The sequence below is a fragment of the Clupea harengus genome, chromosome 20 (genome assembly GCF_900700415.2).
Source record: "Clupea harengus chromosome 20, Ch_v2.0.2, whole genome shotgun sequence".
NCBI lineage: Eukaryota > Metazoa > Chordata > Actinopteri > Clupeiformes > Clupeidae > Clupea > Clupea harengus.
Window position 1 is genome coordinate 14,279,744 of NC_045171.1, and position 25,249 is coordinate 14,304,992.

Sequence of the window (25,249 nt, forward strand, 5' to 3'; positions counted from 1 at the left end):
GCCAATCAGAAGCTCAAGATCAATGTTTGGGCCTCGGCCTTAAGCCAATCAGAAGCTCAAGATCAATGTTTGGGCCTCTACCTTAAGCCAATCAGAAGCTCAAGATCCATGTTTGGGACTCTGCCTTAAGCCAATCATTAGCTCAAGATCAATGTTTGGGCCTCTGCCTTAAGCCAATCTGAAGGAGAGGGGGATAAAGACTTGGAAGAGAAGATGTCTAGTGCTAGCCAGATCAGCACTTCTGTCCTATTCTAGCTTTGAGAAATATTTATATGTGTATATGGGCCTACAGAAAAACTCATTTTGGTTCTACTAGATGGATTTTGATGAACAACAACGTATTCTACAGGTAAAGGACAAAATCAGAGTACTATCTTTTGTCATTCAGAGAAAGCTGTCAGTCCATTGGAAAGCTTGAACTTTGTGTTATTTACAACAGTGCAAACTTAATCCTTAAGAAACCACAAAAAAAAAACACACACAAATACGCAATTTGGCTGATATATTTTGGTTTACAAAAAAATGATGTATACAGTACACAAATTCCTCCCATAACTTGATACACACTAAAACTCAGACTCATTCTGTGACCATTTACAACCAGACATATTTACAGAGCGATCACACTCTTGCACACAAACACGTGTGATGAAACAATAATGTGTGTGACTGAATGCTCACACTGAAATCTACTGGCAGCCACTACATTTAGAGAGGTAGCTTCCACCGGTCCACAATGCATCCCAGTTTTGATTTGATGTATTCTATTCAAATAATTTACCACGCAGACAGACAGACAGACAGACAGACAGACTTTTAGAGAGATTTGTTTGGAATTTGCACAACTTGTCCTTGGAACCTGGCAAGCTTTTTTTTTTTTGTTGCTATAACCATGTGTGGATTGCCATGGTAACAGATGCTAAGAACAGGTTGGATGGAAAGTATTTGCCAGCAGATTCATTTTATAGTTTGGCGTTCAACTACACCCTGTTGCTTGAACTTAGACTCACTCAGTCACTCACTCACAGACACACACGTACACACTCAAACTCACATGCACACACACACACACACACAGACTTGCACACGTACACAGTCAAACTCAGTCAGACAGATATACCCACGCACACACACATGCGCGCACACACACACACACATTTACGTGCGTGCATGCACACACACACACACACACACACATATATAGAAATCAATGTCAAACACATAGTTTGGGATCCCTCCAGCAGATGTCCCAGGGTGCACTGGAGTGATTTCCTGTGCGTGTGATTTGGCTCAGGGGGTCACTCTGGTGCCTATACACTCACTTCTCCACTACTGTCAGAACTAAAGCTTCATTAACACACTGTAATTGGCACCGTTTTATCTGTCACACACCGATGGGAGCTTGGCTTCTCTCTTCAGCAAAATTAGATCCTGCTCGATCCTAATCACTGAATCTCTCTGTCTCTCTCAAACACACGCACACACACACACACACACACACACACACACACACACACACACACACACACACACACACACATTCTCTCTCACACAAACATACACATACAAACACATACACACACACTTCTACTGAAATGAACTAAATGAAAACAAACAATAAATATGTGTGTGTGTGCGTGCGGGTGCGTGTGAGTGTGTGTGTATACCCAGATATGAGGGTATCCAAGCGAACACACAGACTTTGGCGGAGGTCAACAGCTAACGTGGCCTCCCCTCTTCGGAAAGCTGAAAGAGAGGAGGAGGAGGAGGAGGAGGAGGAGCAGGAGCAGGAGCAGGAGGAACAGGAGGAACAGGAGGAGCAGGAGGAGCAGGAGGAGGTAGTGTGCTCAGCGTTGGTTTCTTTTCCTCCGTCTCTGAACAGAGAGTCTCTCTCTGGCGACAGTCTGCATTCTTACGGGAATGGATGAGGCCCAGGTGGGTCTTAGTGTCCAGTGAAACACATTGCACGTCTCTTCTCTCAATGTGTAGTCAACAACAGGAAAAAAACAAGTCTTTGTTTTTCTGCTTTTAAAATCAAGGCAATGCCCCCAAGTACTCTTTGTAAGACCTTGTCGTGCTGGTCTCCTTTTCCGCTAAATTACATTCGGAACATACAGTTAGAACATCAAATCAGAACATACAGCTAGAATATTAAAACAACATGAAGGAAAGTAAAACACACACACATCATCTAACACGGAGAGGAAGGGATTTGCTACATCACACAAGGTTCCCTGTGACTGGCTGATAATCAAAAGCAGGGAATGACCCCAACAGAAAAGACGATCTGTTGACCAATAACTCGATCAGTCCATTAATCAATAAATCAATCAATCAATCAATGACAAAAATGAAAATAAAAATAATTCTGTTGAGTTCCAGACACATGTATCCCTGCTTGTGTCTTAGGATAACGGACAAAAGTTCAGACAAAAATATCAATTGAAGTTGAGTAAAAAAATAGCTTAAGTCTGACTACCAGGTGGGGGGTGGGGGTTTGGGGGTTGGGGGGTACTGGGGAACCAGGTCCGGAAGGGGGAGAACGTCAGTGAACCAGGATGGGAGGAGAACGTGGGGGACCAGAACAGCAGGGGAGAACGTGGAGAACCGGGAGAACGTGGAGAACCGGGAGGAGAGGACGGGAAAGGCACCAGGTGCCTAAGGCGAGGGCCTCACTTCTCCTCTGCTACGGTACGGTACGCTGTGTGTGTGTGTGTCTCTCACACACACACACAAGCTGTGGGGACAGGAGAATGGTGAGAGGCGCATGTGTGTTTGTGTATATGTGTGTGTGTGTGTGTGTGTGGCCAGATATTTCTAGCTCAGCAAATCGCTGTCCGATTCCCTTTTAATAATAATAATAAAAATGAAAACAGGCCATATTTCAACATTTCACACTTGTGTCTGGAGAAAGTGCTTCCTGAGCCGACTGATGGTGTGTGTGAAAGAGAGTGAGTGTGTCAGTGTGAGTGTGTGTGTGCTGATGGGTAGGTTTTTGAGAAAGAAAGTGAGGGGTGTATTCGCATTTATGGGAAAAAAGTATGTGTAAGTGTATGTGTGTATAAAAATGTGTGTGTGGATGGGATCAGTCATTTGATTGTAGGAGTAGTGTGTGTGTGTGTGTATGTGTGTGTGTGTGTGTGTGTGTGTGTGTATGTGTGAGATTAGTCCTTGCTGCGGGACTGGTTATATAAGTTGTGTATATGTGCTGTATATGTGTGTGTGTTCAGTCTTTGTTGAGAGGCTGGTTACACGAGTAGTGTGTGTGTGTGTGTGTTTAGTGTTTGCTGCGGGGCTGGTTATAAGAGTAGTGTGTGTGTGTGTGTGTGTGTGTGTATGTGCGGTGTGTGTGTGCGTGTGTGTGTTTAGTCTTTGCTGTGACAGAAGCACGCCCGTCCACAAGCCTGCACCTGCTCTGAACTGTCCGACACCAGCGAGTCGCCTTCGTCTGCATACTCCGACTGTGCAGACGGCGTGCCGCTATCCCACAAGCCCTCGGGGCGTGGGGCCAGCCCGTGGGGTCTGTGGTGATGGTGGCGGGTGTGGCCAGAGGGGGCGTGGCCAGGCGCGAGGGCGGGACAGCTGTGCGACTTGACCAAGTGTCTGCAGCCTGATGCGGACGAGGAAGAGGAGGAAGAGGAAGGTGAAGCAGATGATGAAGAGTTCCTCGCCAGCAGAGCCACCTGGCAGCAGTGCTGGCACGCCACCGCCGGCCCCACCCCTAACTGGCGGTATCCGCACACGTACCCTCTGCCAGCTTGCAACATGTCATCCTCATCATCATCCTCTGCCACTCTATCCTCCAGCCCTGACAACCCGCCATGGCAAACCACGCCTCCCACCATCCCGGCGCCCGTCGCCGTGGAAACCCACTTAGCCCCTCCCCTGGCCGCTCCACAGCAGCCGCCCGTTGCCACGGTGGCACTCCGGCCACGCCCCCGCAGGCGGAGCCAGTCCTCCCTGAAGGCGGGGCTGAAGAAGGCGTAGAGGACGGGGTTGAGGCAGGCAGGCAGTGGGAAAAAGATGAGCAGCACGGACTTGGCGATGTCGGGCCCGCCCGCAGTACCGGTGGCTGCCAGCAGGGGGCTGAAGGAGAAGGCGGCCACTGGGCAGAAGAAGATGCAGTTGGTGAAGATGAGCCAGGCCACGTGGCGCACGGCGGCCGCCTGCTCGGGGTCCACCAGCTGGGCGCGCCCAAGTCCGCAGTACAGCTGCGTGTAGATGCCCGCCGTCAGCAGGTACGCCAGCGCGTTGAGCAGGGTCAGCGCCACGGTGACGCCCAGCCAGCGCCCGTCCCGCTCCAACGTGCTCGAGAACGGCAGGCAAAGCGGCGACGCCGCCACCGAGGCTGACGATGACACGCCCTCTCCGTCGCTGTCGCCTCCGTTGCCTGGCAACAGCGTCAGAAGCCCCGCGCCGGCGGCCAGCAGCGCCAGAATAACCGCCGCCCAGCCGAACCTCCGGCGTATGCTGCTGCCACGGTGACCGCCTCCTCCGCCGACCCCGACGCCCGCCTCCTTGCCCAAGAGTGCCCGCACGGCCATGCTCCGCTCCACGGCAGCCAGCACCAGCAGGAGCACTGCCCACTCGGCCGAGAAGACGGCCAGCGCGCCCAGGGTGGCGCATGCGCCGCTGCCCTCCCACCACACCCCCACACGGGCGAACTTGCCCCATGCCCACACGTCTATGCCAACCAGCGCCGACGCGTAGATGCCCGTCAGCAGGTTGGCGGCCGCCAGGAGGCCCACCAGGAGTCGGGTGGATGACAGCGGGGGGGTGGGGATGCTGATGCTGCTGGTGCTGATGCTGCTGTCGCCACGGCGACTGAATGTGACAACCAGGACGAGGCTGTTGAAGAGGAGAGCCACGATGCAGATGAACCAGACAGTCAAGCGGATCATCCAGCTGCCCAGCAGGTGATCACACGGCTTGAATGCTCCTGAGAGAGAGGGAGTGAGAGAGAGAGAGAGAGAGAGAGAGAGAGAGAGAGAGAGAGAGAGAAAGAGATTTACTGTGTTTATTCCCTTTAAATCATTATGAGTTTATTTTAACCCTCTGCTTTGGCAACACTGTTTATGGCAATTGAATTGAATTGAATTGAATTGAATTGAGAGAGAGAGAGAGACTGTGTGTTTTTTCTAGGATAATCTCTCAATTACCTTATTCCCCTGGCATAGTTCCTCACATGGGAACTATAGAAAAAAGTATTGGGGAGATGTAACATTATCCATAAACCCTTGCTTCAGCCATTCATTGGTTGAGCACACTATGTACTATCTACTATAGAGTTAGCTCATGTTTGTCTCTTCCGACTCGAGTAAGTAAGTTCTTAGGACTCGTTTATACATTGAGAGAGAGAGAGAGAGAGAAAAGAGAGAGTTCTAATTCTGTGATTTGATATTGAAGACGGCTTCGTAGAGGTTAGAGAATTGGGCTTGGGACCGAAAGGTCATCGGTTCGATCCCCTGCAGCGGCAGGAAGAAATGTGGGCGGAGGGAATGAATGAACAGCACTTCCCCCTCCCTCAATATCCATGGCTGAAGTGCCATCAGTCTCTGATATATAGGCCAGCTGTGGTGGCGGCTGGCCACACACACACACACACGCACGCGCACGCACACACACACACACAGACACAGACACACACACACACACACACACACGGCTTCTCCACACTACCACGGGACAGCACTACAGCAGTGATCGGGACAATGGAGATGAGAGCAAGCCTAATGAGGCACGTCCCCGAGTGCCGCAGCAATGGCTGGTCACCAGGTGTGTGTGTGTGTTCACTGCTCCAAGTGTGTGTGTGCTCACTGCTCCTAGTGTGTGTGTGTGTGTTTACTGGTCAAATACCTGTGCATTTAGTCAAATACCTGTGCATTTAAACAAAATACTTAATTCTAATTATTCTAATACATGCTGCAAGAACAAAATGAGAAATATACACCAATTCTGCAAACTCGACAAGGGATATACATATGTTTACCTCTGTATCTACCCACTAACACAGATCTGATAACTTCTTACTGCTGACTGGCTGTCTACAGCTGTGATCTCAAACATGCAATTCAAACTACATATCCCATAAGTCTCCTCCCCAGCAGGACAACAGCAGAGGAAAGAGAAACGACTGCTGATGGCCATTAAGATAGGCTAAATGCACAACGATTTTCTGCTGTCAGGGCTTTAGCGCTGTTAAGCAGGAAACAACCATTTAGATACACTACAATTCCCATAATTCTCGCTAATGGTAGATAAACAAGGCAGACTGGGAGGGCATTGTACCTGGAGAGGGAGAACAGTGCATCACCAGGGAGACCCGCTCCACGTCCTCTTCACCTCCTGTGTAATGGGGAGAGATTATTAAAGAGCCAATCTCACACTCTCGACTCACACACAAACACACACACTTCAACACCTGAACACTCATGCATGCATGCGTGCGCACACACACACACGAGCAGGTGGTTACACATACACACACACATTTAAAAGCCTTTTTGTCAAAACAAGTAACAGATATAAATTAATTGATATTTAAACCAAAACCCACATTGAGTGGTGGTGGTAGATGGCAATTAAAAACAATAATAATATAAATAAATAATGTGAAATACATAAATATATATATTGACATAAATAACAAAATATGCTTTTGTTAATATACAAATACATTCTTAAATGTAGTTTTCTGACTGGTGGTGTGCTGCTGTGGTAGCCTTTGTCTTACCTGAGGCTCTCTTCCTGGCTGCTTCCTGTGTGGAGCTCAGGAGGGTGTCGCAACCAATGAAAGCACAGCACTGGTAAGCATAGGGGACAGAGATGGACCTGCAGCAGAGGAGAGGGAGGAGGAGGAGGAGGGGGGGGGGTACCAGAAGAATAACAAAGAGGGAGTTAGAGGGAAATGTAGACGGAAAGAGAGAGAGATAGAAAAAAGGAATAGGGGAATGGTGTATGGAAAATGAGGGAGAGAAACAGACACAGAGCGAGAGAGAGAGAGAGAAAGAGAGAGAGGGAGAGAGAGAGAGAGAGAGAGAGAGAGAGAGAGAGAGAGAAAGAGAGACACACACAGAGAGAGAGACACAGAAAGAGAGAGAGAGAGAGAGAGATGTGGAGAGAAAGGACCAGAGGGACCATGTAGTGCACTGCTGGTAGATGAACTTCATCTGTCTTTAAAGGACACTGGCACAACACCTGCACCTCTCCCTGACACACACACACGTTCACAGACACACACACACAGGCGCCCTCACAGACACGCACACATACTCCCCCTCTCCATCAGTTGTGTGACATCTTGGTTGTACTAACTGTACATGTACACAGAGCAAACGTGCATGCATGCCTATAATGAAACTGAATGCATTCTACATGTATGTGTGTGAAAGAACTGTGGTGTGTGTGAATGCAAAACAGAGAGCAGTGGTGTGTTTGTGTGTGTGTGTGTGTGTGTGTGTGTGTGTGTGTGTGTGTGTGTGTGTGTGTGTGTTACCGGAGTTTGGGCAGGCTCTGTGCTGAGAGGGGCTGCTTCATCTGCAGGTTTCCTGAGAGCTTGAGTTGGTTTAGAGCAGTCAGACCTGCAGTAGGAACACCACTCAGGGCATTCTGGCTCAAATCCCTGTGAAAGAGAGAGGAAGGGAGGGAGAGAGAGAGAGACAGGGAGAGAGAGAGGGGGGAGAGAGAAGGGGGAGGGATGGAGGGAAAAAAAGAGAGGGAGGGAAAGAGAGGGAGAGAGAGAGAAAGAAAGAAAGAGAGATGGAGGGAGGGAAATAGAGCAAGAGGGATGGAGGGAGAGATATATAGAGAGAGAGGGACAGAGAAAGGGAGGGAGGGGGAAAGAGAGAGCGAGAGAGAGAGAGAGAGAGAGAGAGAGAGAGAGGGAGGGAGGGAAAGAGAGGTAGAGAGATAAATAGGGAAAAGAAAACCATGTTAGCAAAAGAAGTTTGTGTGTGTTTGTGCACACGTGTGTGTGTGTGTGTGTGTGTGTGTGTGTGTGTGTGTGTGTGTGATCTACTCACAGATTGGTTAGGCCACTCAGAAATAGAAAACCGTCTCTGTGGATGGACTTGATTTGATTTTGGCTCAGATCTCTGCAGAAAAACAAACAATAAATCAATCAATCAATCAATGAATGAATGAATGAAAACAAACAAACCTCAAATCAACAACAACAACAACAAATAAAAACCAACTCACTACCAACTCACCTCAAGTATAACTAATTATGTAACTCAAACTGATGTATCCCCAGGCACATGGCGTATTGCTCAGTCCATACACAGCTCATTCAGCTCAATGTATTCAGCATGCTTCAGTGATTGACATTACTATGGCTGGGAACCACTGCTAAACCTCTGCCATCACTGCTAAACCTCTGCCATCACTGCTAAACCCGTGCCATCACTGCTAAACCTCTGCCATCACTGCTAAACCTCTGCCATCACTGCTAAACCCGTGCCATCACTACTAAACCTCTGCCATCACTACTAAACCTCTGCGATCACTGCTAAACCTCTGCCATCACTGCTAAACCTCTGCCATCACTGCTAAACCTCTGCCATCACTGCTAAACCTCTGCCATCACTACTAAACCTCTGCCATCACTACCATCACTGCTAAACCTCTGGCATCACTGCTAAATCTCTGCCAAAAACATGTAGGATTTAGGTCTGTGGGTTGTTTAGTCTGTGGAGGGTGTGTACATGTTTCAAATTAATCTGAGTTTAAGGTAGAGGTAAAGATTAAAATAAAGCACAGGGAAGCTGATGGGTAGTTCAGTGCAGTTGTGGGCAGGTTTTAAGGCAAATACATGGCTAATCCCGATCAGTACCATTCAAAAACACCATGTCAACCACTTCACTCCTGCCTGTGATCCCTCATCACATTGTGCTTAATGAAGTCTCGACAGGCCCAGCGAGACTACTGTTGGACTAACCCACAGACCACTCTCCCAGGCTATGGTACTGTTGGACTAACCCACAGACCACTCTCCCAGGCTATGCTACTGTTGGACTAACCCACAGACCACTCTCCCAGGCTATGGTACTGTTGGACTAACCCACAGACCACTCTCCCAGGCTATGCTACTGTTGGACTAACCCACAGACCACTCTCCCAGGCTATGCTACTGTTGGAATAACCCACAGACCACTCTCCCAGGCTATGCTACTGTTGGACTAACCCACAGACCACTCTCCCAGGCTATGCTACTGTTGGACTAACACACAGACCACTCTTCCAGGCTATGCTACTGTTGGACTAACCCACAGACCACTCTTCCAGGCTATGCTACTGTTGGACTAACTCACAGACCACTCTTCCAGGCTATGCTACTGTTGGAATAACCCACAGACCACTCTCCCAGGCGAGGCTACTGTTGGACTAACCCACAGACCACTCTCCCAGGCTATGCTACTGCTACTTACAGGATCCGCAGGGCACTGAGTCCATGGAAGGTGTCCCTGTCTATCTGCTGGAGCTGGTTGTGTTGCAGGCTTCTGCTCAACACACACACAAAAGATACTTCAGTGTCAGATCCAAACACTAACATCAATCAATAATCAAATATGTAGTTGAATTATATCAGATACACTTACAGAAACCTAAATTCAAACAAACAAACACACACACACACACACACAAACACACACACACACACACACACAGGTACACACAAATGCACACACACAACAATGCACACGACACACACACAGGCATACATACTGGTACACACAAATGAACATTAACATTCACACACACACACACACACACACACACACACACACACTGAACTCACATCTCCTGGAGTTTCACACAGCCTTGTAGGGATGGTAGTGCCTGTATGTGGTTGTATGACAGATCCCTGTGGAGAAAAAAAAAACGCGCTACAGTCAATACAGCGTTCACACACACACACATCAATATGCAAACAGAGACACGGCCCACTCACTTAGAGGGTTTCTGGTCCACTCCCACACACACACACAAACAAACACACACCCTACCCTCTCTCACACTCTCTCTGACCACCAAAGAAATTGTAGGCACAAATCATATGGATTATTACATACATACTCTTAGTGAGGTTAAGTCAGATGGGTAAAGTATGCATTCTCTCTCCCCATGACACTCACACACTAATATCATACTTACAGGTATTAAACTCACACCTACATGCTTTGTGTGAGGTAACATTTTCATATTTCTCATACACACACACACACACACACACACACACACACACACACACACACACACACACACACACACACACACACACACACACACACACACACACACACACACACACACACACTAATCAGTAGCACATGATGACCATGGCTGGTAAATCAGTGCTGGTACATGGGGGTCCTGTCACACTAGCAGGTCTTGGTCACCGTCAGGTTTAATTGCTCTGTAGCAGATGGTCCTTCTCTGTGCGTGTGTGTGTGTGTATATGCGCTCTCTCTCTCTGTGTGTGTGTGTGTGTGTATATGCTCTCTCTCTCTCAGTGTGTGTGTGTGTGTATATGCGCTCTCTCTCTCTCTCTGTGTGTGTGTGTGTGTGTGTGTGTGTGTGTGTGTGTGTGTGTGTGTCTGTCACTTACAGGGTGCGCAGCAGGCTGAGAACATCACAGAGGTCATTTGGGATGCTGCTGATCTTGGTTCCCGTCAGAGTGCTGGAAGGCACACGCACAAACACACACACACACACACACACACACACGCGCACAAGCACACGCACACACACAAGGAGACAAGGAGACAGACAGAAACTTATTTACACAAAATACTCAACCACCCTTGATGTTTTATACAGCAATGATCCAAACCTGCAACTTTAGAAAGTTGTGAGTTGTGTGATCTTCAAAGCTTGTGTGTGTGTGTGTGTGTGTGTGTGTGTGTGTGTGTGTGTGTGTGTGTGTGTGTGATCATATTTGCATGACTTGCATGTGCACGTGTGTCACACTTGCATATATTGCGTGTGTGTGTGTGTGTGTGGGGGGGGGGGTGAATGTGTGTGTGTAACTTACAGACTCTCCAACTTGACTGTGCCAGTGAGAATGGGGAATTCCTGCATCATACTTGCTCCACGCAGCATCCTGAACACACACACACACAATGAAATTAATACAGTTCAATGCTGTGTAGATGATGTAATGAAGTGTGTAAGTGTGTGTGTGTGTGTGTGTTTGGGAATAAGCACAAAAACTCACAGAGAGCTGAGGTCAGACAGGTTCTGGAAAGCAGTGACTCCCACGAAGGACAGAGGGTTGTCATAGAGATGGCTGCAAAAAAACACACACACACACACATTTAAAACATAAGCTAAGATATGAATCAATTATTTTGTGTAAAATGAATCTTGAACACCTGAAATAAAGAAAACTAAATAAAGTAAAGAGAACAGTGTGTGTGTGTGTCCTTACATGGCCCGAAGCAGTGGGTTCTTATGGAAGGCTCCCTCTGGTATGACTGCAATGTTGTTGCTGTGGAACCCTCTGGAGAAGCAAACACGCACACATGCACACACAGACACACACACACACACACAGACAGACACTTGATCAGAACAGAAATGCAATAAAAGTGTTTCATTCTGGAGGTGAAAATAAACTTAACTCCCAAAGGCTCACACTCACATGCCTCATACAGCCATCCAGTTTGTACTGGCCTACGCTGTGAGACAGGTGTGAGAGAGAGAGAGAGAGAGAGAGACAGGACTGGGAATAAACACACAGGACAGAAGACAGGCAGGCAGTAGAGAAACTGTGGAGACGGAGACGGAGAACGTGTCAGGACACACACACAAAACACACAGAAGAATAACAGATAGAGAGACAGATAGTGGACAGGAAGCAGTAAGAGGCCAGGACATAAGGACTGACAAACAGTACACAAACAGTACACAAACAGACTCTGAGTTCACATAGAGCCCCTGAGACACTGACGCAGAAGACACAGACAGGGCGCTCACTAAACTGCTGAATGAATGTGTTGTGTCCCCTGGCCATTTGAGCACTCGAACGATCTCTGAAGACTTTAAAGACGCTTTATATGTGACCGCTGGTAATAGGCAATATAAAAACACTTGGTCTCATTTTAATATGCATAGGCTGAACCCATACATAGAACATATGTTTCCCCCCATAGGATTCCCAAAGGTGATTGGTGTGATTGACTGTACATGTATCCCCATTGGATCTCCGTCAGAAGAGGCAACCACAGATCCATTTTTTCCACCAATAAAAACAATCATTTTTTAATCGTGGGTCTTCCTGGGTGGGCTGCCATGGCTGACACCTTTGCGTGTGGAAAAGGAGCGGGAGGTGTCCCTCCTCTCTTGCTGTGAACACGTGAAAAGGCTATTATAAGAGGCTACACACGTCATCTATACTCATCCATACATTAATGAGATAACGCATAGCCTACAATTTGATATTAAAATATTCTGTTCAATCCTGACTTGTTGCAGGTGTGCTTTTAACTGGGGTTGCAGCTAAAATGATTGTTAGAATTAGGTTATCCTTCACACAATAGCACTGCAACATAACACATCCTTCACACAATAGCACTGCAACACAACACATCCTTCACACAATAGCACTGCAACACAACACATCCTTCACACAATAGCACTGCAACACAACACATCCTTCACGCAATAGCATTGCAACACAACACATCCTTCACACAATAGCATTGCAACACAACACATCTTTCACACAATAGCACTGCAACACATCACATCCTTCACACAATATCATTGCATTACACAGGCCCTGCAGCCTAGGGAGTAGACTTCATTAACAGTGAGTAATGGGTCAATCTCAAAACTGTAGCCCATGTGTAGACAATGAAATTATGATGAAGGGTAAAACAGGTCCCAGACATGCAGGACAGACAAATAGTAAGCTAACACACGGACAAACAGAAAAACAGTAAGAAATGCAACAGACAGGACAGGACATAAAAAAACACAGTATGAAAAGACAAAACTCAGAAGGACAGACAGACAGACAGTGAGACGGGACAGACAGACAGAACACAGAGAAACAATGAGACAGGACAAAAGCCAGATAGATAGACAGACAGTGAGACAGGACACAGGCAGGACCAACGGACAGCGAAGCAGGACAGTGAGACAGGACAGACAGACAGACAGACAGAGACAGACAGAGACAGAGAAACAGTAAGACAAAAGCCAGGAGGACAGACGGAGAGTGAGACAGGACACGGGCAGGCAGGAGTGACAGACTGAGACAGGACACAGACAGACAGACCAGGACATCCAGGACAGTCAGATAAGAGGGGTTTATGAAATTATCACATCACACCTGAGGGAGCTCAGATAGAATCAGAGAAATGGAATGCTAATAACACACTCAACTCTCTGTGTAGTAGAGATTACAGCCTGCACAGCAGAGCAGACAGATGCTGCACACAAGGGTGTCTGTCTGTCTGTCTGTCTGTCTGTCTGTCTGTCTGTCTGTCTGTCTGTCTGTCTGTCTGTCTGTCTGTCTGTCTGTCTGTCTGTCTGTACGTGTGTGTGTACGTGTGTGTGTACGTGTGTGTTTGTGTGTGTGTTTGTGTGTGTGTGTGTGAGTGTACGTGTGTGTGTAGGTGGATGGGTGGGTGGGTAGAGGGAGGGGCTCTGCAGAGGAGTTCTGGGGAAAGGGACTGCAATACTGCAGGTGCAAAACATTCTCAATGTGCTGTACAGTAACGAGACCAGTTCAACTATTTTACACACACACACACACGCTCTTTCTATGTCTCACTTGGTAATAACCTGTCTACATTTATGGGAACTTAAAAGGTCTTACAATCCATTTCTCTCACTTTTTACCTGTCCCTGTCCACACTCATCTCTCTCTCTCTCTCTCTCTCTCTCTCTCTCTCTCTCTCTCTCTCACTCTCTCCATTTCCTCACCTTTCTGTTTCTCTCTTTCCATCTCTCCACCTCTGTCTTACTCTCGCTCTCTCGCTCTCAATCTCTCATTCCATCTATACATCTTGCCTCATCCTTCTCTCTCTCTCTCACACACACTCACTCTCTCTCTAACACACACTCCTCTCTCACTCACGTGCTCTCTCTTTCACACACACACACACACACTCCTCTTTCTCTCTCTCTCTCCCTCTCTCTCTCACACACAAACACACACTCCTTTTATCTCTCTCTCTCACACACACACACACACACACACCCCTTCTCATTCTCTCTCTCTCACTCACTGCAGTACCAGGCCCTGGCCTTTCTCCTCTCCTGTGGGAGTTTGAAGGTGAGAGATGGATCACTGCACTGATAACCTTCCACTCTCCCCTCTCTCTCTCTCTCCATCCCCCTCTCAATCACTCCACTCGCCCTCTCTCTTTCCATCCCTCTCTCGGGCAGAAAGATCCTCTACCAAGATAATCCCCCTCCTCCCCCTCTCCTCTCTCTCATCATTCACTCCGGATGAATCCACCGTGTCAATACCCTTCTTAAACTCTCTACCCATCTCTCTCCCCCCATCTCATCATCTTTCGTTCTTTTGTCTATCTTATCTATTCTCTCCTTCTGTTAATTCAGGGAGATAGATTGACTTTAAAGTGGCCAGCTGTACTGGACGTGACATGCAAGTTTTGCCTGACCTTAGCTGTACTTCAAATCCATTTATTCTCACTAGTATTGCGATATATTTCAATAATGCATCTCATAGCACTTCATAAAATGATAGATGAACAGTGTGTGTGTGTGATGATCAGATTTGTGTTTGTGTGTGTGTGTGTGTGAGAGAGAGAATGTTACAAATTGCCACTGCTACGGAGAGCAATACACTCTTTAACTCGTAGCCATCTAGCTATTTTTCTCATCTTTCAATGGTCTGTTTCTTTCATTTTTTTTTACCTCACCACACAAACTCTCTATCTACCTCTTATGCTCACATCATAGATCTCTTTCACACACACACACACACACACACACACACACACACACACACACACACACACACACACACACACCTCTGGCTCTGCTTCTGACACATCTAGGCTCACACCTGTCGGATGCTTCTTTGTTGCAGCTGGGCTATTTGCTGGTTGTGTTCAGATGAGAGGAAAGAAAAACTTCGATGTGTGTGTGTGTGTGTGTGTGTGTGTGTGTGTGTGTCTGTGTGATCTCTATGATCACACACCTTTTTATATGCATCCTCTAAAAGCTCTCAGATGAACAGAACACAGAACAGGCCCATGGAGAAGTGAAAAGGACAGAAGAGAAAAATAAACAAAAGGAAAGAGTTCAAGTGTGTGTGTGTGTGTGTGTGTGTGTGTGTGTGTGTGTGTGTGTGTGTGTGTGTGTGTGTGTGTGTGTGTCTTTGCATACTTACAGCTCTTTCAGTTTGGGTAGCGTCTGGATGGCTTCGGGGAAGGTCATGAGATTGTTGAAGTTCAGGTCCCTGGAGAGAAAGAGCAGAAGACCATTCAAACGCACACCCACTGTCACCATGGTCACCAGCATTACCATTGTCGTCAGCATCACCATTGCAACCAGCATCACCATGGCCACCAAAAGCATCAAGTGTCAAGATATAAATGGATCACAGTAACTTTGTTAGGTCCATATTAATGCTGAAGTTTACTTGGACCTAGACCACAGTGCTGTGGTGAAATGTTTTGTTTAGTTTAGATGTACCCCACCCCACCCCACCCGCCACCCTGTCCAGTAAAGTCCCCATGGTAATGCTGGTCTTTGGCACACCCACTTCCTGTTCTAATTGCCGCCAGGGTAAATAAGGAAGAGGCAGTGATGCTATCAGCACTCCCTTTCCACTGCTACACTTCCTGTCACTGCTCCCAGGGCAGTTACACAGCTGGCACACACACACACACACACACACACACACACACACGCACACACACACACACACGCATCCAGACATACCCCTACAAACTAAATCTTAACATCCACCTAATAAAGCTTTCTCTATAAAGCGGCTCTGAAGCCACTGATAGTGACACACACACACACACAAACACACACACACCAGACAATGATTTAGTGTTATTTACTTACTCTACACTTACACAGCACTCATCAGGACAGTTAACACTGACTTTGACCACCACACACCCACACACACACACACAACTAATAGCTTTGTCCCCCATCAGGTCAACAAATCAGAGACGCACAGTCCCAGAGAATAAAGACAAACCGGGTGAGCTTCGGGTGGTGGCCAGCGCCAGCGACAGACAGCCCTGTGCTGGTGCCAGCAGGGAGAAGGAACGTGTGTGTGTGTGTGTGTGTGTGTGTGTGTGTGTGTGTGTCACCAGCCACGACCCATATGGCAGTGTCTTCCCTGACCCTCATCCGCACAAACCCAGTGTGAGGAAGAAGGCCACGGCCAATAACACCTTCACATAGCAACACATCAAGTTTGCTGCTCCTTAATATTAGAGTTTAAATAAAAGTTAAATGTCCTTCAAATGTAGTCAGGTATTCAGGTTGATATGACTTTGTGCTTCAATAAGGGAGACGGCTCCACACACACACACACACACACACACACACACACACACACACACACACACACACACACACACCCCCTCTGGTTCAGATCTGGCTGAAATCTGGATCAGACCTGTTCTTTGTGAGCTGATCCCAAGAATGCGAAGCGGTGATTTTTTAATGGTGCTTTAATTTATTAACACCGCTCTGGTACATTGGACGTTAATGTAAGGGCTTAATCAAAGTCGAGTGTCCTGCAGATGTGGTGAGGGCTCCGCAGGTGACTCGGGAGCGATGAGGTATGAAACTTCAGTGCGGTCGCGGCTCCCGCATTAATCATGGCATTAACTATGGATACGGCCGCCACTCGCACCCTGGGCCGGGGTCTGGACTTATCTATGAATATGAGACTGGGACAGGGGTGGGGTGGGCGGGCGGAGGTCACTGCGGTCACTTTCTCTGTGGCCGTCACAGGCTGAGGCTCTGTGTGTGTGTGTGTGTGTGTGTGTGTGTGTGTGTGTGTGTGTGTGTGTGTGTGTGTGTGTGTGTGTGTGTGTGTGTGTCAGGCCTGGTGAACTCATCAGTGAGGAATCATTCATCTCGTCCGCTCAGTCTCCCGGCTCGGCAGAATGAAGGTTAAATTATACATGGGGAGCGGTGGAGGCAGAGAGAGAGAGAGAGAGAGAGAGAGAGAGAGAGAGAGAGAGAGAGAGAGAGAGAGAGATGCGTTCCACTGCTGTTCCACAACTGAACAAGGGAACACTCCAGAACCGAACCCAGAACTGTTGTCAGGAGCAACAAAACTGCAACAATACTGAGTCATGGTAACTGGCAGCTACTTGTACCTCATTCAGTGAAAGGAAAACTGGCTGTTTTGAACTGAGAGACAACCAGTGGGCCAGTGGGCTCATCAACAACAGCGACACTTCCAGGGCAATGAATTGAAACTGTAGTTACACAGATGTCCTACAGAGGGCACTAGTGACTTGCAAAAGAGCCAAGTTGAGCAAACACACTTTTCTCAGGTGACTTCTGTTACAGACCCCTGTGCCCCCTTCAGGCTTTGCGCTGTCAGTGCACGGGCATCACAGGCCTGAAGGCATTAACTGGTCCACTGTGCACACCTGTAGAGGGGTGTGGATGGGTATTAACTGGTCCACTGTGCACACCTGTAGAGGGGTGTGGATGGGTATTTAAGGGGTTCTACTCCCTCCAGGAGGGACTCTCTCAGGGCACTAGCTAACATTAAGGGCACTATCTTACAACGACGCATTTTCACTCTCCACCATCTTCCTCTTTCTCTCTCGCTAACTACTGACACACACACACACACACACTTTCTTTTCTTTCCCCTAGAATGTATTTCTTGATGACTGCAGTTACTTCTTCTGATTGATTATTTGTATCATGATTTATAGTAATTGTTTAAACTCATCTCTGTTCTCCCTTTTTATGTTGTGGTTCCTGAGCTGGCTGTGACACTTCTGATACCTGCTCTCACTTTGCGTTGAAAACTAAATAAAACGAAATAAAAACAAGCCAAGAACTCTTGTGGCAGATAATAGCTGTGTTCAATGTGCTACTGCTTCACTTCCAATGAAGGCATGTCTATTTAGATAGTAAATATGTCAGAGTATGACTTATTTCTCTTCAGGCTGCTTCTTCAGTCAGTCTGAACTTCAGATGAATGATAGTCACAAAATTATTCCTAACCTAAATGCCCCCCCCCCCAACACACACACACACACGCACGCGCACACACACACACACACACACACACACACAAACACAAACACACACACACACACACACTGATTCATAACCCAAATGACCCTGGATTGACTCAGAACAGGAGACAGAAAAGGAGTGTGATGTCACAAACCCAGGAGTTACAGCGGACAGAGCAAAAGAAAAAGACGTAATGTGACCATGTATATTCAGCTTTTTGTGTGTGTGTGTGTGTGTGTGTGTGTGTGTGTATATGTGTGTGTGTGTGCGTGAGCACACAGGTATCTCTGTGTGTGTGTGTGTGTGTGTGTGTGTGTGTGTGTGTGTGTGTGTGTGTGTGTGTGTGTGTGTGTGTGTGTGTGTGTGACTGAGCAGATGAGAGTCACTTACAGCGTCTCCAGGTTCTCCAGACCAGTGAAGCAGTTCTTGCCAATCTCCTGAATGCGGTTGTTGTGCAGATGCCTGCAATATGAATTTACACACACACACACACACACACACACACACACACACGATAAATAATGAGGCCTCGCATGTTTGCGGCTCCCTCTGAGCCTGGATTTACTGCGTCGATCAGGTGGGTCCGTGTCAGTTAGTCCACACACCCTCCCCTGCAGCCCCACACGGAGCCCGCGTCGTTTGTTTAACCTACTTAACAGATTAACAGGCCTGCACTCCTCACACACACACACACAGTTTCCATGGGCCTCCGTGTGATTGGGAAATCAGACATGGCTGAGGAAGCATCCAGAGGCGGCGGAGGGGCCAGGACGCATCAGTGCTCATCACCAACACACACACGCTCGTACACACACACACTCGCACAACATGCATATACTACAGAGGGCACACACACACACACACACACACACACACCCACACAGTACGCTCATATCCACACACACACACACACACACAGTAAGCTTATGTACACACACACACACACACACACATACATACATGCACACACGCACACACAAGCGGGCGCACACACACACACACACACACACACAGTATGCTCATATACACACACACGCACAGTATGCTCATATACGCACCCACACACAGACACAGTATGCTCATATACACACACAGCATGATCATATACACACACACAAATACATGCACACACGCACATACACAGGCACACACACAGGCACACAAAGACATACATTGGGAAGAAATCTCTAGGTTGTGTTTGCTAGGTGCTTGTGACTTTGAAGAGACGATCCTTTCGGAGAAGTCTCTTTAAATGTGTGTGAGTTCAGGAATGTGAGCGCGTGTCTGCAGAGGAGTCCTCTCTCCCTGGGTTTGCTTGTGCGCTTGGGGAGTCTGAGCCAGTAGGACTGTATGCCTGAGCCTGTTTTGTGTGCCGATCTGTGTGACTTGGAGCATGTGTGTGTATAGTATGTACGTGTTTGAGAATTTCTCTGCATATTTTTATGTCCGCATATATGTATTTGTATGTGACTGTCTCTCTGAGTCTGTGTGTGTGTGTGTGTGTGTGTGTGTGTGTGTGTGTGTGTGTGTGTGTGTGTGTGCCTGTGTGTGGGCGTTTTAAGAGAGCTGGCTTCAGGTCGGCACTGTTCTGGATCCTGATTGATTTAACTGATGTCCCCCCCTTCCCTGGTAAAAAGACACTAAAGCCGGATGGGGCTCTGGTGACTTATGCAGTCTGACCTGTGTGTGTGGGAGAGAGGAGAGAGAGAGAGAGAGGTGTGTGTGTGTGTGTGTGTGTGTGTGTGTGTGTGTGTGTGTGTGTGTGTGTGTGTGTGTGTGTGTGTGTGTGTGTGTGTGTGTGTGTGTGTGTGTGTGTGTGTGTGTGTGTGTGTCTCATTTACTGCTCGCATGTGATTTTGGAGAAGCACAGGGCATCATGTGTCAACAGCATACATCATACATAACGGCATGAGTGACAGACACACACGCACTCGCACACGTTACAGTGTGTTTGTGTGTGGTATGGCTCTCAAGAGAAGTGGCTTTGAAAGAAGCTTTCAAAGGAATCTCCACATCCCAGCTGTACACACTCTACCCTGCACTGGTCTTGGGGGGGGGGGGGACGACGACCAAGTAGGAGATAAATTACTAGAAATGTTACATTATACAAAATTACACTAGAAATGTCCGATCTACATTATACAAAATTACACTAGAAATGTCCGATCTACAATATACTACATTACAGTACAAATGTTACATTATAGTACTTTGCACTAGAAATGTCCGATCTACATTATACTACATTACACTAGAAATGTCCGATCTACATTATACTGCATTACACTAGAAATGTCCGATCTACATTATACTACATTACACTAGACATGTCCGATCTACATTTCCCATCAACAGAGGTGGTCACGCATACACAGGCCTCCTAAGCAGGAGCAGGAGCAGTGAGGTTAGCTTCAGTGTATGCAGCACCTGGTATGCATGTGTATGTGTGTATGTGTGTGTTTCCATCTATGTGTGTGTGTGTGTGTGTGTGTGTGTGTGTGCGCATCTACATCAACATGTGGTCCCGGCATATTTTTCTGTTTGTATGTGAGAGTGAGAGATGGAAAGAGAGAGAGACAGATAGAGTGTGTGTTTGGGTGAGTGTTCATGTGTATGAAAAGTACTGTGACCATACAGTATATCACACCATGGTCATACTATACATTTGTGTGTGTGTGTGTGTAGACGAATCAGGGCCAGATAAAGGTTAGATATGGGTGAGATGTGGGTGAGTCTCACGTGCTATTGGAGAGAGAGAGAGCCTGTAAAACTAAAACTCCCCCCCCCCCGAGCCAACCTATGGCATGTGACCAGCAACAGCAGCAGGTAGGTGAGGTTAGCGAAGGCATGGTCAGGGGTGTGTGTGTGTGTGTGTGTGTGTGTGTGTGTGTACTCACAGCACCACTAAGCTGGTGAGGTTGGCGAAGGCGTGGTCTGGGATGTGTGTGTGTGTGTGTGTGTGTGTGTGTACTCACAGCACCACTAAGCTGGTGAGGTTGGCGAAGGCGTGGTCTGGGATGTGCACAATGCGGTTGAGTGCGAGTGTCAGAGCCTGCAGGTTGCCCTGGTGACGCAGCGGACCAATGGGCACCTCGGTCAGGCTGTTGTCATCCAGCCACAGGTGACGCAGCTGCTGCAGACCCTCGAAACTGTCCTCTGGGACCACCGTGATGTGATTGGCATCCAAACGCCTGCATGAGAGAGAGAGAGAGAGAGAGAGAGACAGAGAGACAGAGAGAGATATTTAAATCCTTTATTGAACCATCAAGGATTCCTAAAAAGGTTACTATGTACCCCACCTACCCCCACACCATAGTAAAGGAGCATTAAAGCACATAACCACATATCACCAGGTAAACAGCTATTATTATCAACTGACCACAGACCTTTGTTTACACAACGTTTGTATAAAAAAATAGAGAGAGCGAAAGGAGAATAGGAGATAGATGTAGGGAGAGGGGAGATATGATAATAACTTTTATACCATCACATTTTTATAGCATCCTTTTAGAACATCGAGAAACACAAGTTGTATCAACAACAACAACACAAAAACACAACAAAAACAGTGAGAAAGGCAAAGAGATGGAGAAAGGTAGGGGTGGAGATCTCATCTCCTGTTTCTCTCACCGTGAGACAGACTGAACTGAAGATGCTCCGACAAACGCAGACAAAAGCACGCCACGGAAAAACCATTTCCTCTGCTCTCACACACACACTCTAACACACACACACACACACACACACACACACACACACACACACACACACACACACACACACACACACACACACACACACACACACACACACACACACACACACACACACACACACAGTCCAGATCCCAGCCAACCTCTGAGCAGGGCTGGGCCTAACCTTGCCCTGATCTGGCCCATAAGTGTTGGAGCAGCACCAGCTGCTAATGGGGTGAGTGCTATGTGGCTCTGATGCACTCTGCAGTAGAGTAAATATTTGCACTGAGTCAGCTAGTCTGTGACCTCTGGGGACGAGGTCGCCGAGTCCACCTCTCTCCCTTCTCTCTTCTCCCTGAAGCCGTTGAGCCCCTCGTTTGAAAACGGAATCACTTTTTCCACTCTTTCACATCCTTCGCTCCCCTTCGGTCTGCGGAGGAGTTCCTTTTTTTCCACTAACAATGGCACTGATTGGACAATGATGGATTCCGCAATCGCCACGGAGACAGCGGAGGATCTCAGGTTCGCGGCCACCTTGTCGACAAGACCTCTTGACGATGTCAAAACATGAAAATAAATGAGCTCACTAAAAGTGCAGATAGAGGGGGGGAGAGAGAGGTCAGAGGAGAGAAAGAGCGCGAAGGAGAGAGGGAAAGAGAGAGAAAAAAAAGAGTGAGAGAGAAAAAAAAGAGTGAGAGGGAGAGAGAGAGCTTGAGGGGACAAGAAAGAGAGGGATGGAATCATTTGCTTTCATAGAAGCACTCACACAGACATAAACCATGGGGGTACTAAACAAGTTATGCCATCAAGTGAGAATGTGTGTCTGTCTGTCTGCGTGAGAGAGCAGGAAAGTGCATGTCTGTGTGTGAGTGTGTGTGTCTTTCTTTCTGTCTGTCTGTGTGTGTGTGAGAGCAGGAAAGTGCATGTCTGTGTGTGAGTGTGTATATTTGTGTGTGTGTGTGTGTGTGTGACAGCAGCAGGCTGAGTCAGGAGCGATCCCTCTTGTCGAGTGGGTGCTAAGATAACACTTCACACTCCGTCACCCCGAGCTTAGCCATAAAACTCCATCTTTTCCATGACCTCAGCGATCTGACCTGCCTCTACTCTCTTTCTCTCTTTCCCCCACACTCTCCACACTTTTTTTCCTCTCTTTCTGTTCCCTCTCTCCCTTTCTCTGCCAGGTGAGAGGGGCTGGTCCTAACATCACTCCATCCAGCCCAGCAGCCCACCCCCCAGCCTACCTCGTGCCACCCCTCCACCCAAGGTCAAGGGTCACCTTTTCAGGAACTGTAAAATTTATTTTCGGAGCATGCAGAGCTGCCAGACACATCCTAACCCAACCCAAGTCTGGAGACGTACTAACACACACTGTCCCACACTTGATTCCAACCTGTCAGAGCTTGGGGTTCAAGCACACACACACACACACACACACACACACAGCTCTCAGGGGGCTAGCTGTCTAGACTGGACCCTGGAGTGTAGTCTAGACACACACCCCCTTCACCTTTACACACCAGCATCACACAGTGAAGCGCCATTCATATTAACCCCACACTAAAAGTCACACTTTGAGCTTCACGTTTATGGCCGAGTGTAAAAACTCAAGGGCACACACACACACACACACACACCCACCACTACAGGGGCGGGAAAGGGAGTCAAGTGAACAATGAAAGCTCTGTGATCATGTGAACTGAAGCAACCTTTTCCTTGTCATTGATTAACTGACCTGAATCAGTGATAGAGTGAGTAATGAAGCTTTGATGAGCTGGTGTGTGTTTGCTCTGCACTCTACCTGGGGTCCAGCAGTCAGATAGACCAGGGGGAGCTGGGTGACTGTCTGTTCCTGGACTAGCACCACCTGCTGGACGTTAATTTTTGAAAGCATTAAGTAATGTGCATTTAAAACTATGATTGTGACTGTGTGTGTGTGTGTGTGTGTGTGTGTGTGTGTGTGTGTGTGTGTGTGTGTGTGTGTGTATGCATATGTGTGTGTTTGTGTGTCTGTGTCTGTGTCTGTGTTTATGCATGTGTGTGCGCATATGTGTGTGTGTATGCGTGTGTGTGTGTGTGTGTGTGTGTGTGTGTGTGTGTGTGTGTGTGTGTGTGTGTGTGCATATATGTGTGTGTGAGCCTCTAACGGCTAACTTATGAACAGCGCTCTGTTCAACATGCCTCAAGGAACTCTTTCAACGGCCTTTAACTGTTTACTTTGTCAAAGATGTATGCGCGCACGCACACACACACGCACACACGCACACACACTTTCTTTAATTCAAATACCTTGAAACTGAGGTACACTCAGTCTGTCTCTTTTTCTCCTTTTTCTTTATAAATAGCACAGTGCTAGAGCCCTTTCTCCTCCTCTCTCCTCCAGGTCTCTCCTTTTCATCGATGCTTTATGATTTCTCTCCTCCTCACCTCTGCTGCTCCTCCAACACAAACACAGACGCATATTTGACCCGGGTTTCATGGCGCTAAATCAGCTACCTTCACTCTCCCCTTTAGCCCTCCACCTGACACGCTTCAACTGCAAATCACACACCTCAGTAGACGAGAGAGAAAGAGAGAGAGAGAGAGAGATAGAGAAAGAAAGGGAGAAAGAGAGAAAGAGAGAGAAAGAGAGAGAGAGGCAGAGAGAGAAAGAGAGAGAGAGGCAGAGAGAGAAAGAGGCAGAGAGAGAGGCAGAGAGAGAAAGAGATAGAGGCACTGGCAGAGAGTGAGAGAGAAAGAGAGAGAGAGAGAGAGAGAGAGAGGCAGAGAGAGAAAGAGAGAGAGGCAGAGAGTGAGAGAGAAAGAGGTTTGGCGGGTTTCTGTAGCCTGGCGTAAACCTGGCCCTGATCCAGTGTGGATGTGAGGATCAGAGCACAGTGCACACCTGAAGGGCCCCATGGCCCCTGGCCTACCAGACCCACATCGGGGGGGGGGGGGGGGGCTGATGTGTGCGGAGGACTTCTGGTTTGGTTGGCAGCGCGGCAGGTAACGCTGGCCACAGCTCGGGAAAAGCACCTATTAATAACACGGGTGTCAGAGAACCCATTCATCAGCACGATCTGTTTAAATAAACTCCCTGTAACATTCCGCCGCAAGGCATGCTGGGTAGCACGCGCGTTTGGCGGGGGGGTTATAAGCCACACATGCCCGCCTCAACAGCAGAGGGGTAGCGAGTGAAAACAAGTCCGCATAGCTTCAGAGAGGTGGGCTTTATTTAAACGACAGTTCGCTGGGAGACAGTCAAGGCCTAACAGGAAAACTGGGAATACACAAACCCACCCCTACACAGACCATCTCACAAAGACAATCTACTGTAGTGTATTGTATGAAGCCAT

At 47.8% G+C, this 25,249-nt stretch overlaps 1 protein-coding gene across 1 annotated transcript in view; it reads right to left on the reverse strand.

Moving 5' to 3' along the window:
• Positions 1–1,576: 1,576 nt before the first annotated feature.
• lgr4 (leucine-rich repeat containing G protein-coupled receptor 4) overlaps positions 1,577–25,249 on the reverse strand; it is a 70,992-nt gene continuing 47,319 nt past the window's right edge. The window contains exons 5-18 of the mRNA XM_031586886.2: positions 21,198–21,413; positions 18,613–18,684; positions 15,374–15,442; positions 11,432–11,503; positions 11,219–11,290; positions 11,036–11,104; positions 10,610–10,681; positions 9,800–9,865; positions 9,429–9,500; positions 8,022–8,093; positions 7,496–7,621; positions 6,734–6,831; positions 6,289–6,345; positions 1,577–4,939 (exon numbers count right to left, since the gene is read on the reverse strand). Of these exons, the coding sequence (XP_031442746.1) occupies positions 3,366–4,939; positions 6,289–6,345; positions 6,734–6,831; positions 7,496–7,621; positions 8,022–8,093; positions 9,429–9,500; positions 9,800–9,865; positions 10,610–10,681; positions 11,036–11,104; positions 11,219–11,290; positions 11,432–11,503; positions 15,374–15,442; positions 18,613–18,684; positions 21,198–21,413 (2,707 nt within the window). The 3' untranslated portion in view covers positions 1,577–3,365. The remainder of the gene's footprint in view (positions 4,940–6,288; positions 6,346–6,733; positions 6,832–7,495; positions 7,622–8,021; positions 8,094–9,428; positions 9,501–9,799; positions 9,866–10,609; positions 10,682–11,035; positions 11,105–11,218; positions 11,291–11,431; positions 11,504–15,373; positions 15,443–18,612; positions 18,685–21,197; positions 21,414–25,249) is intronic.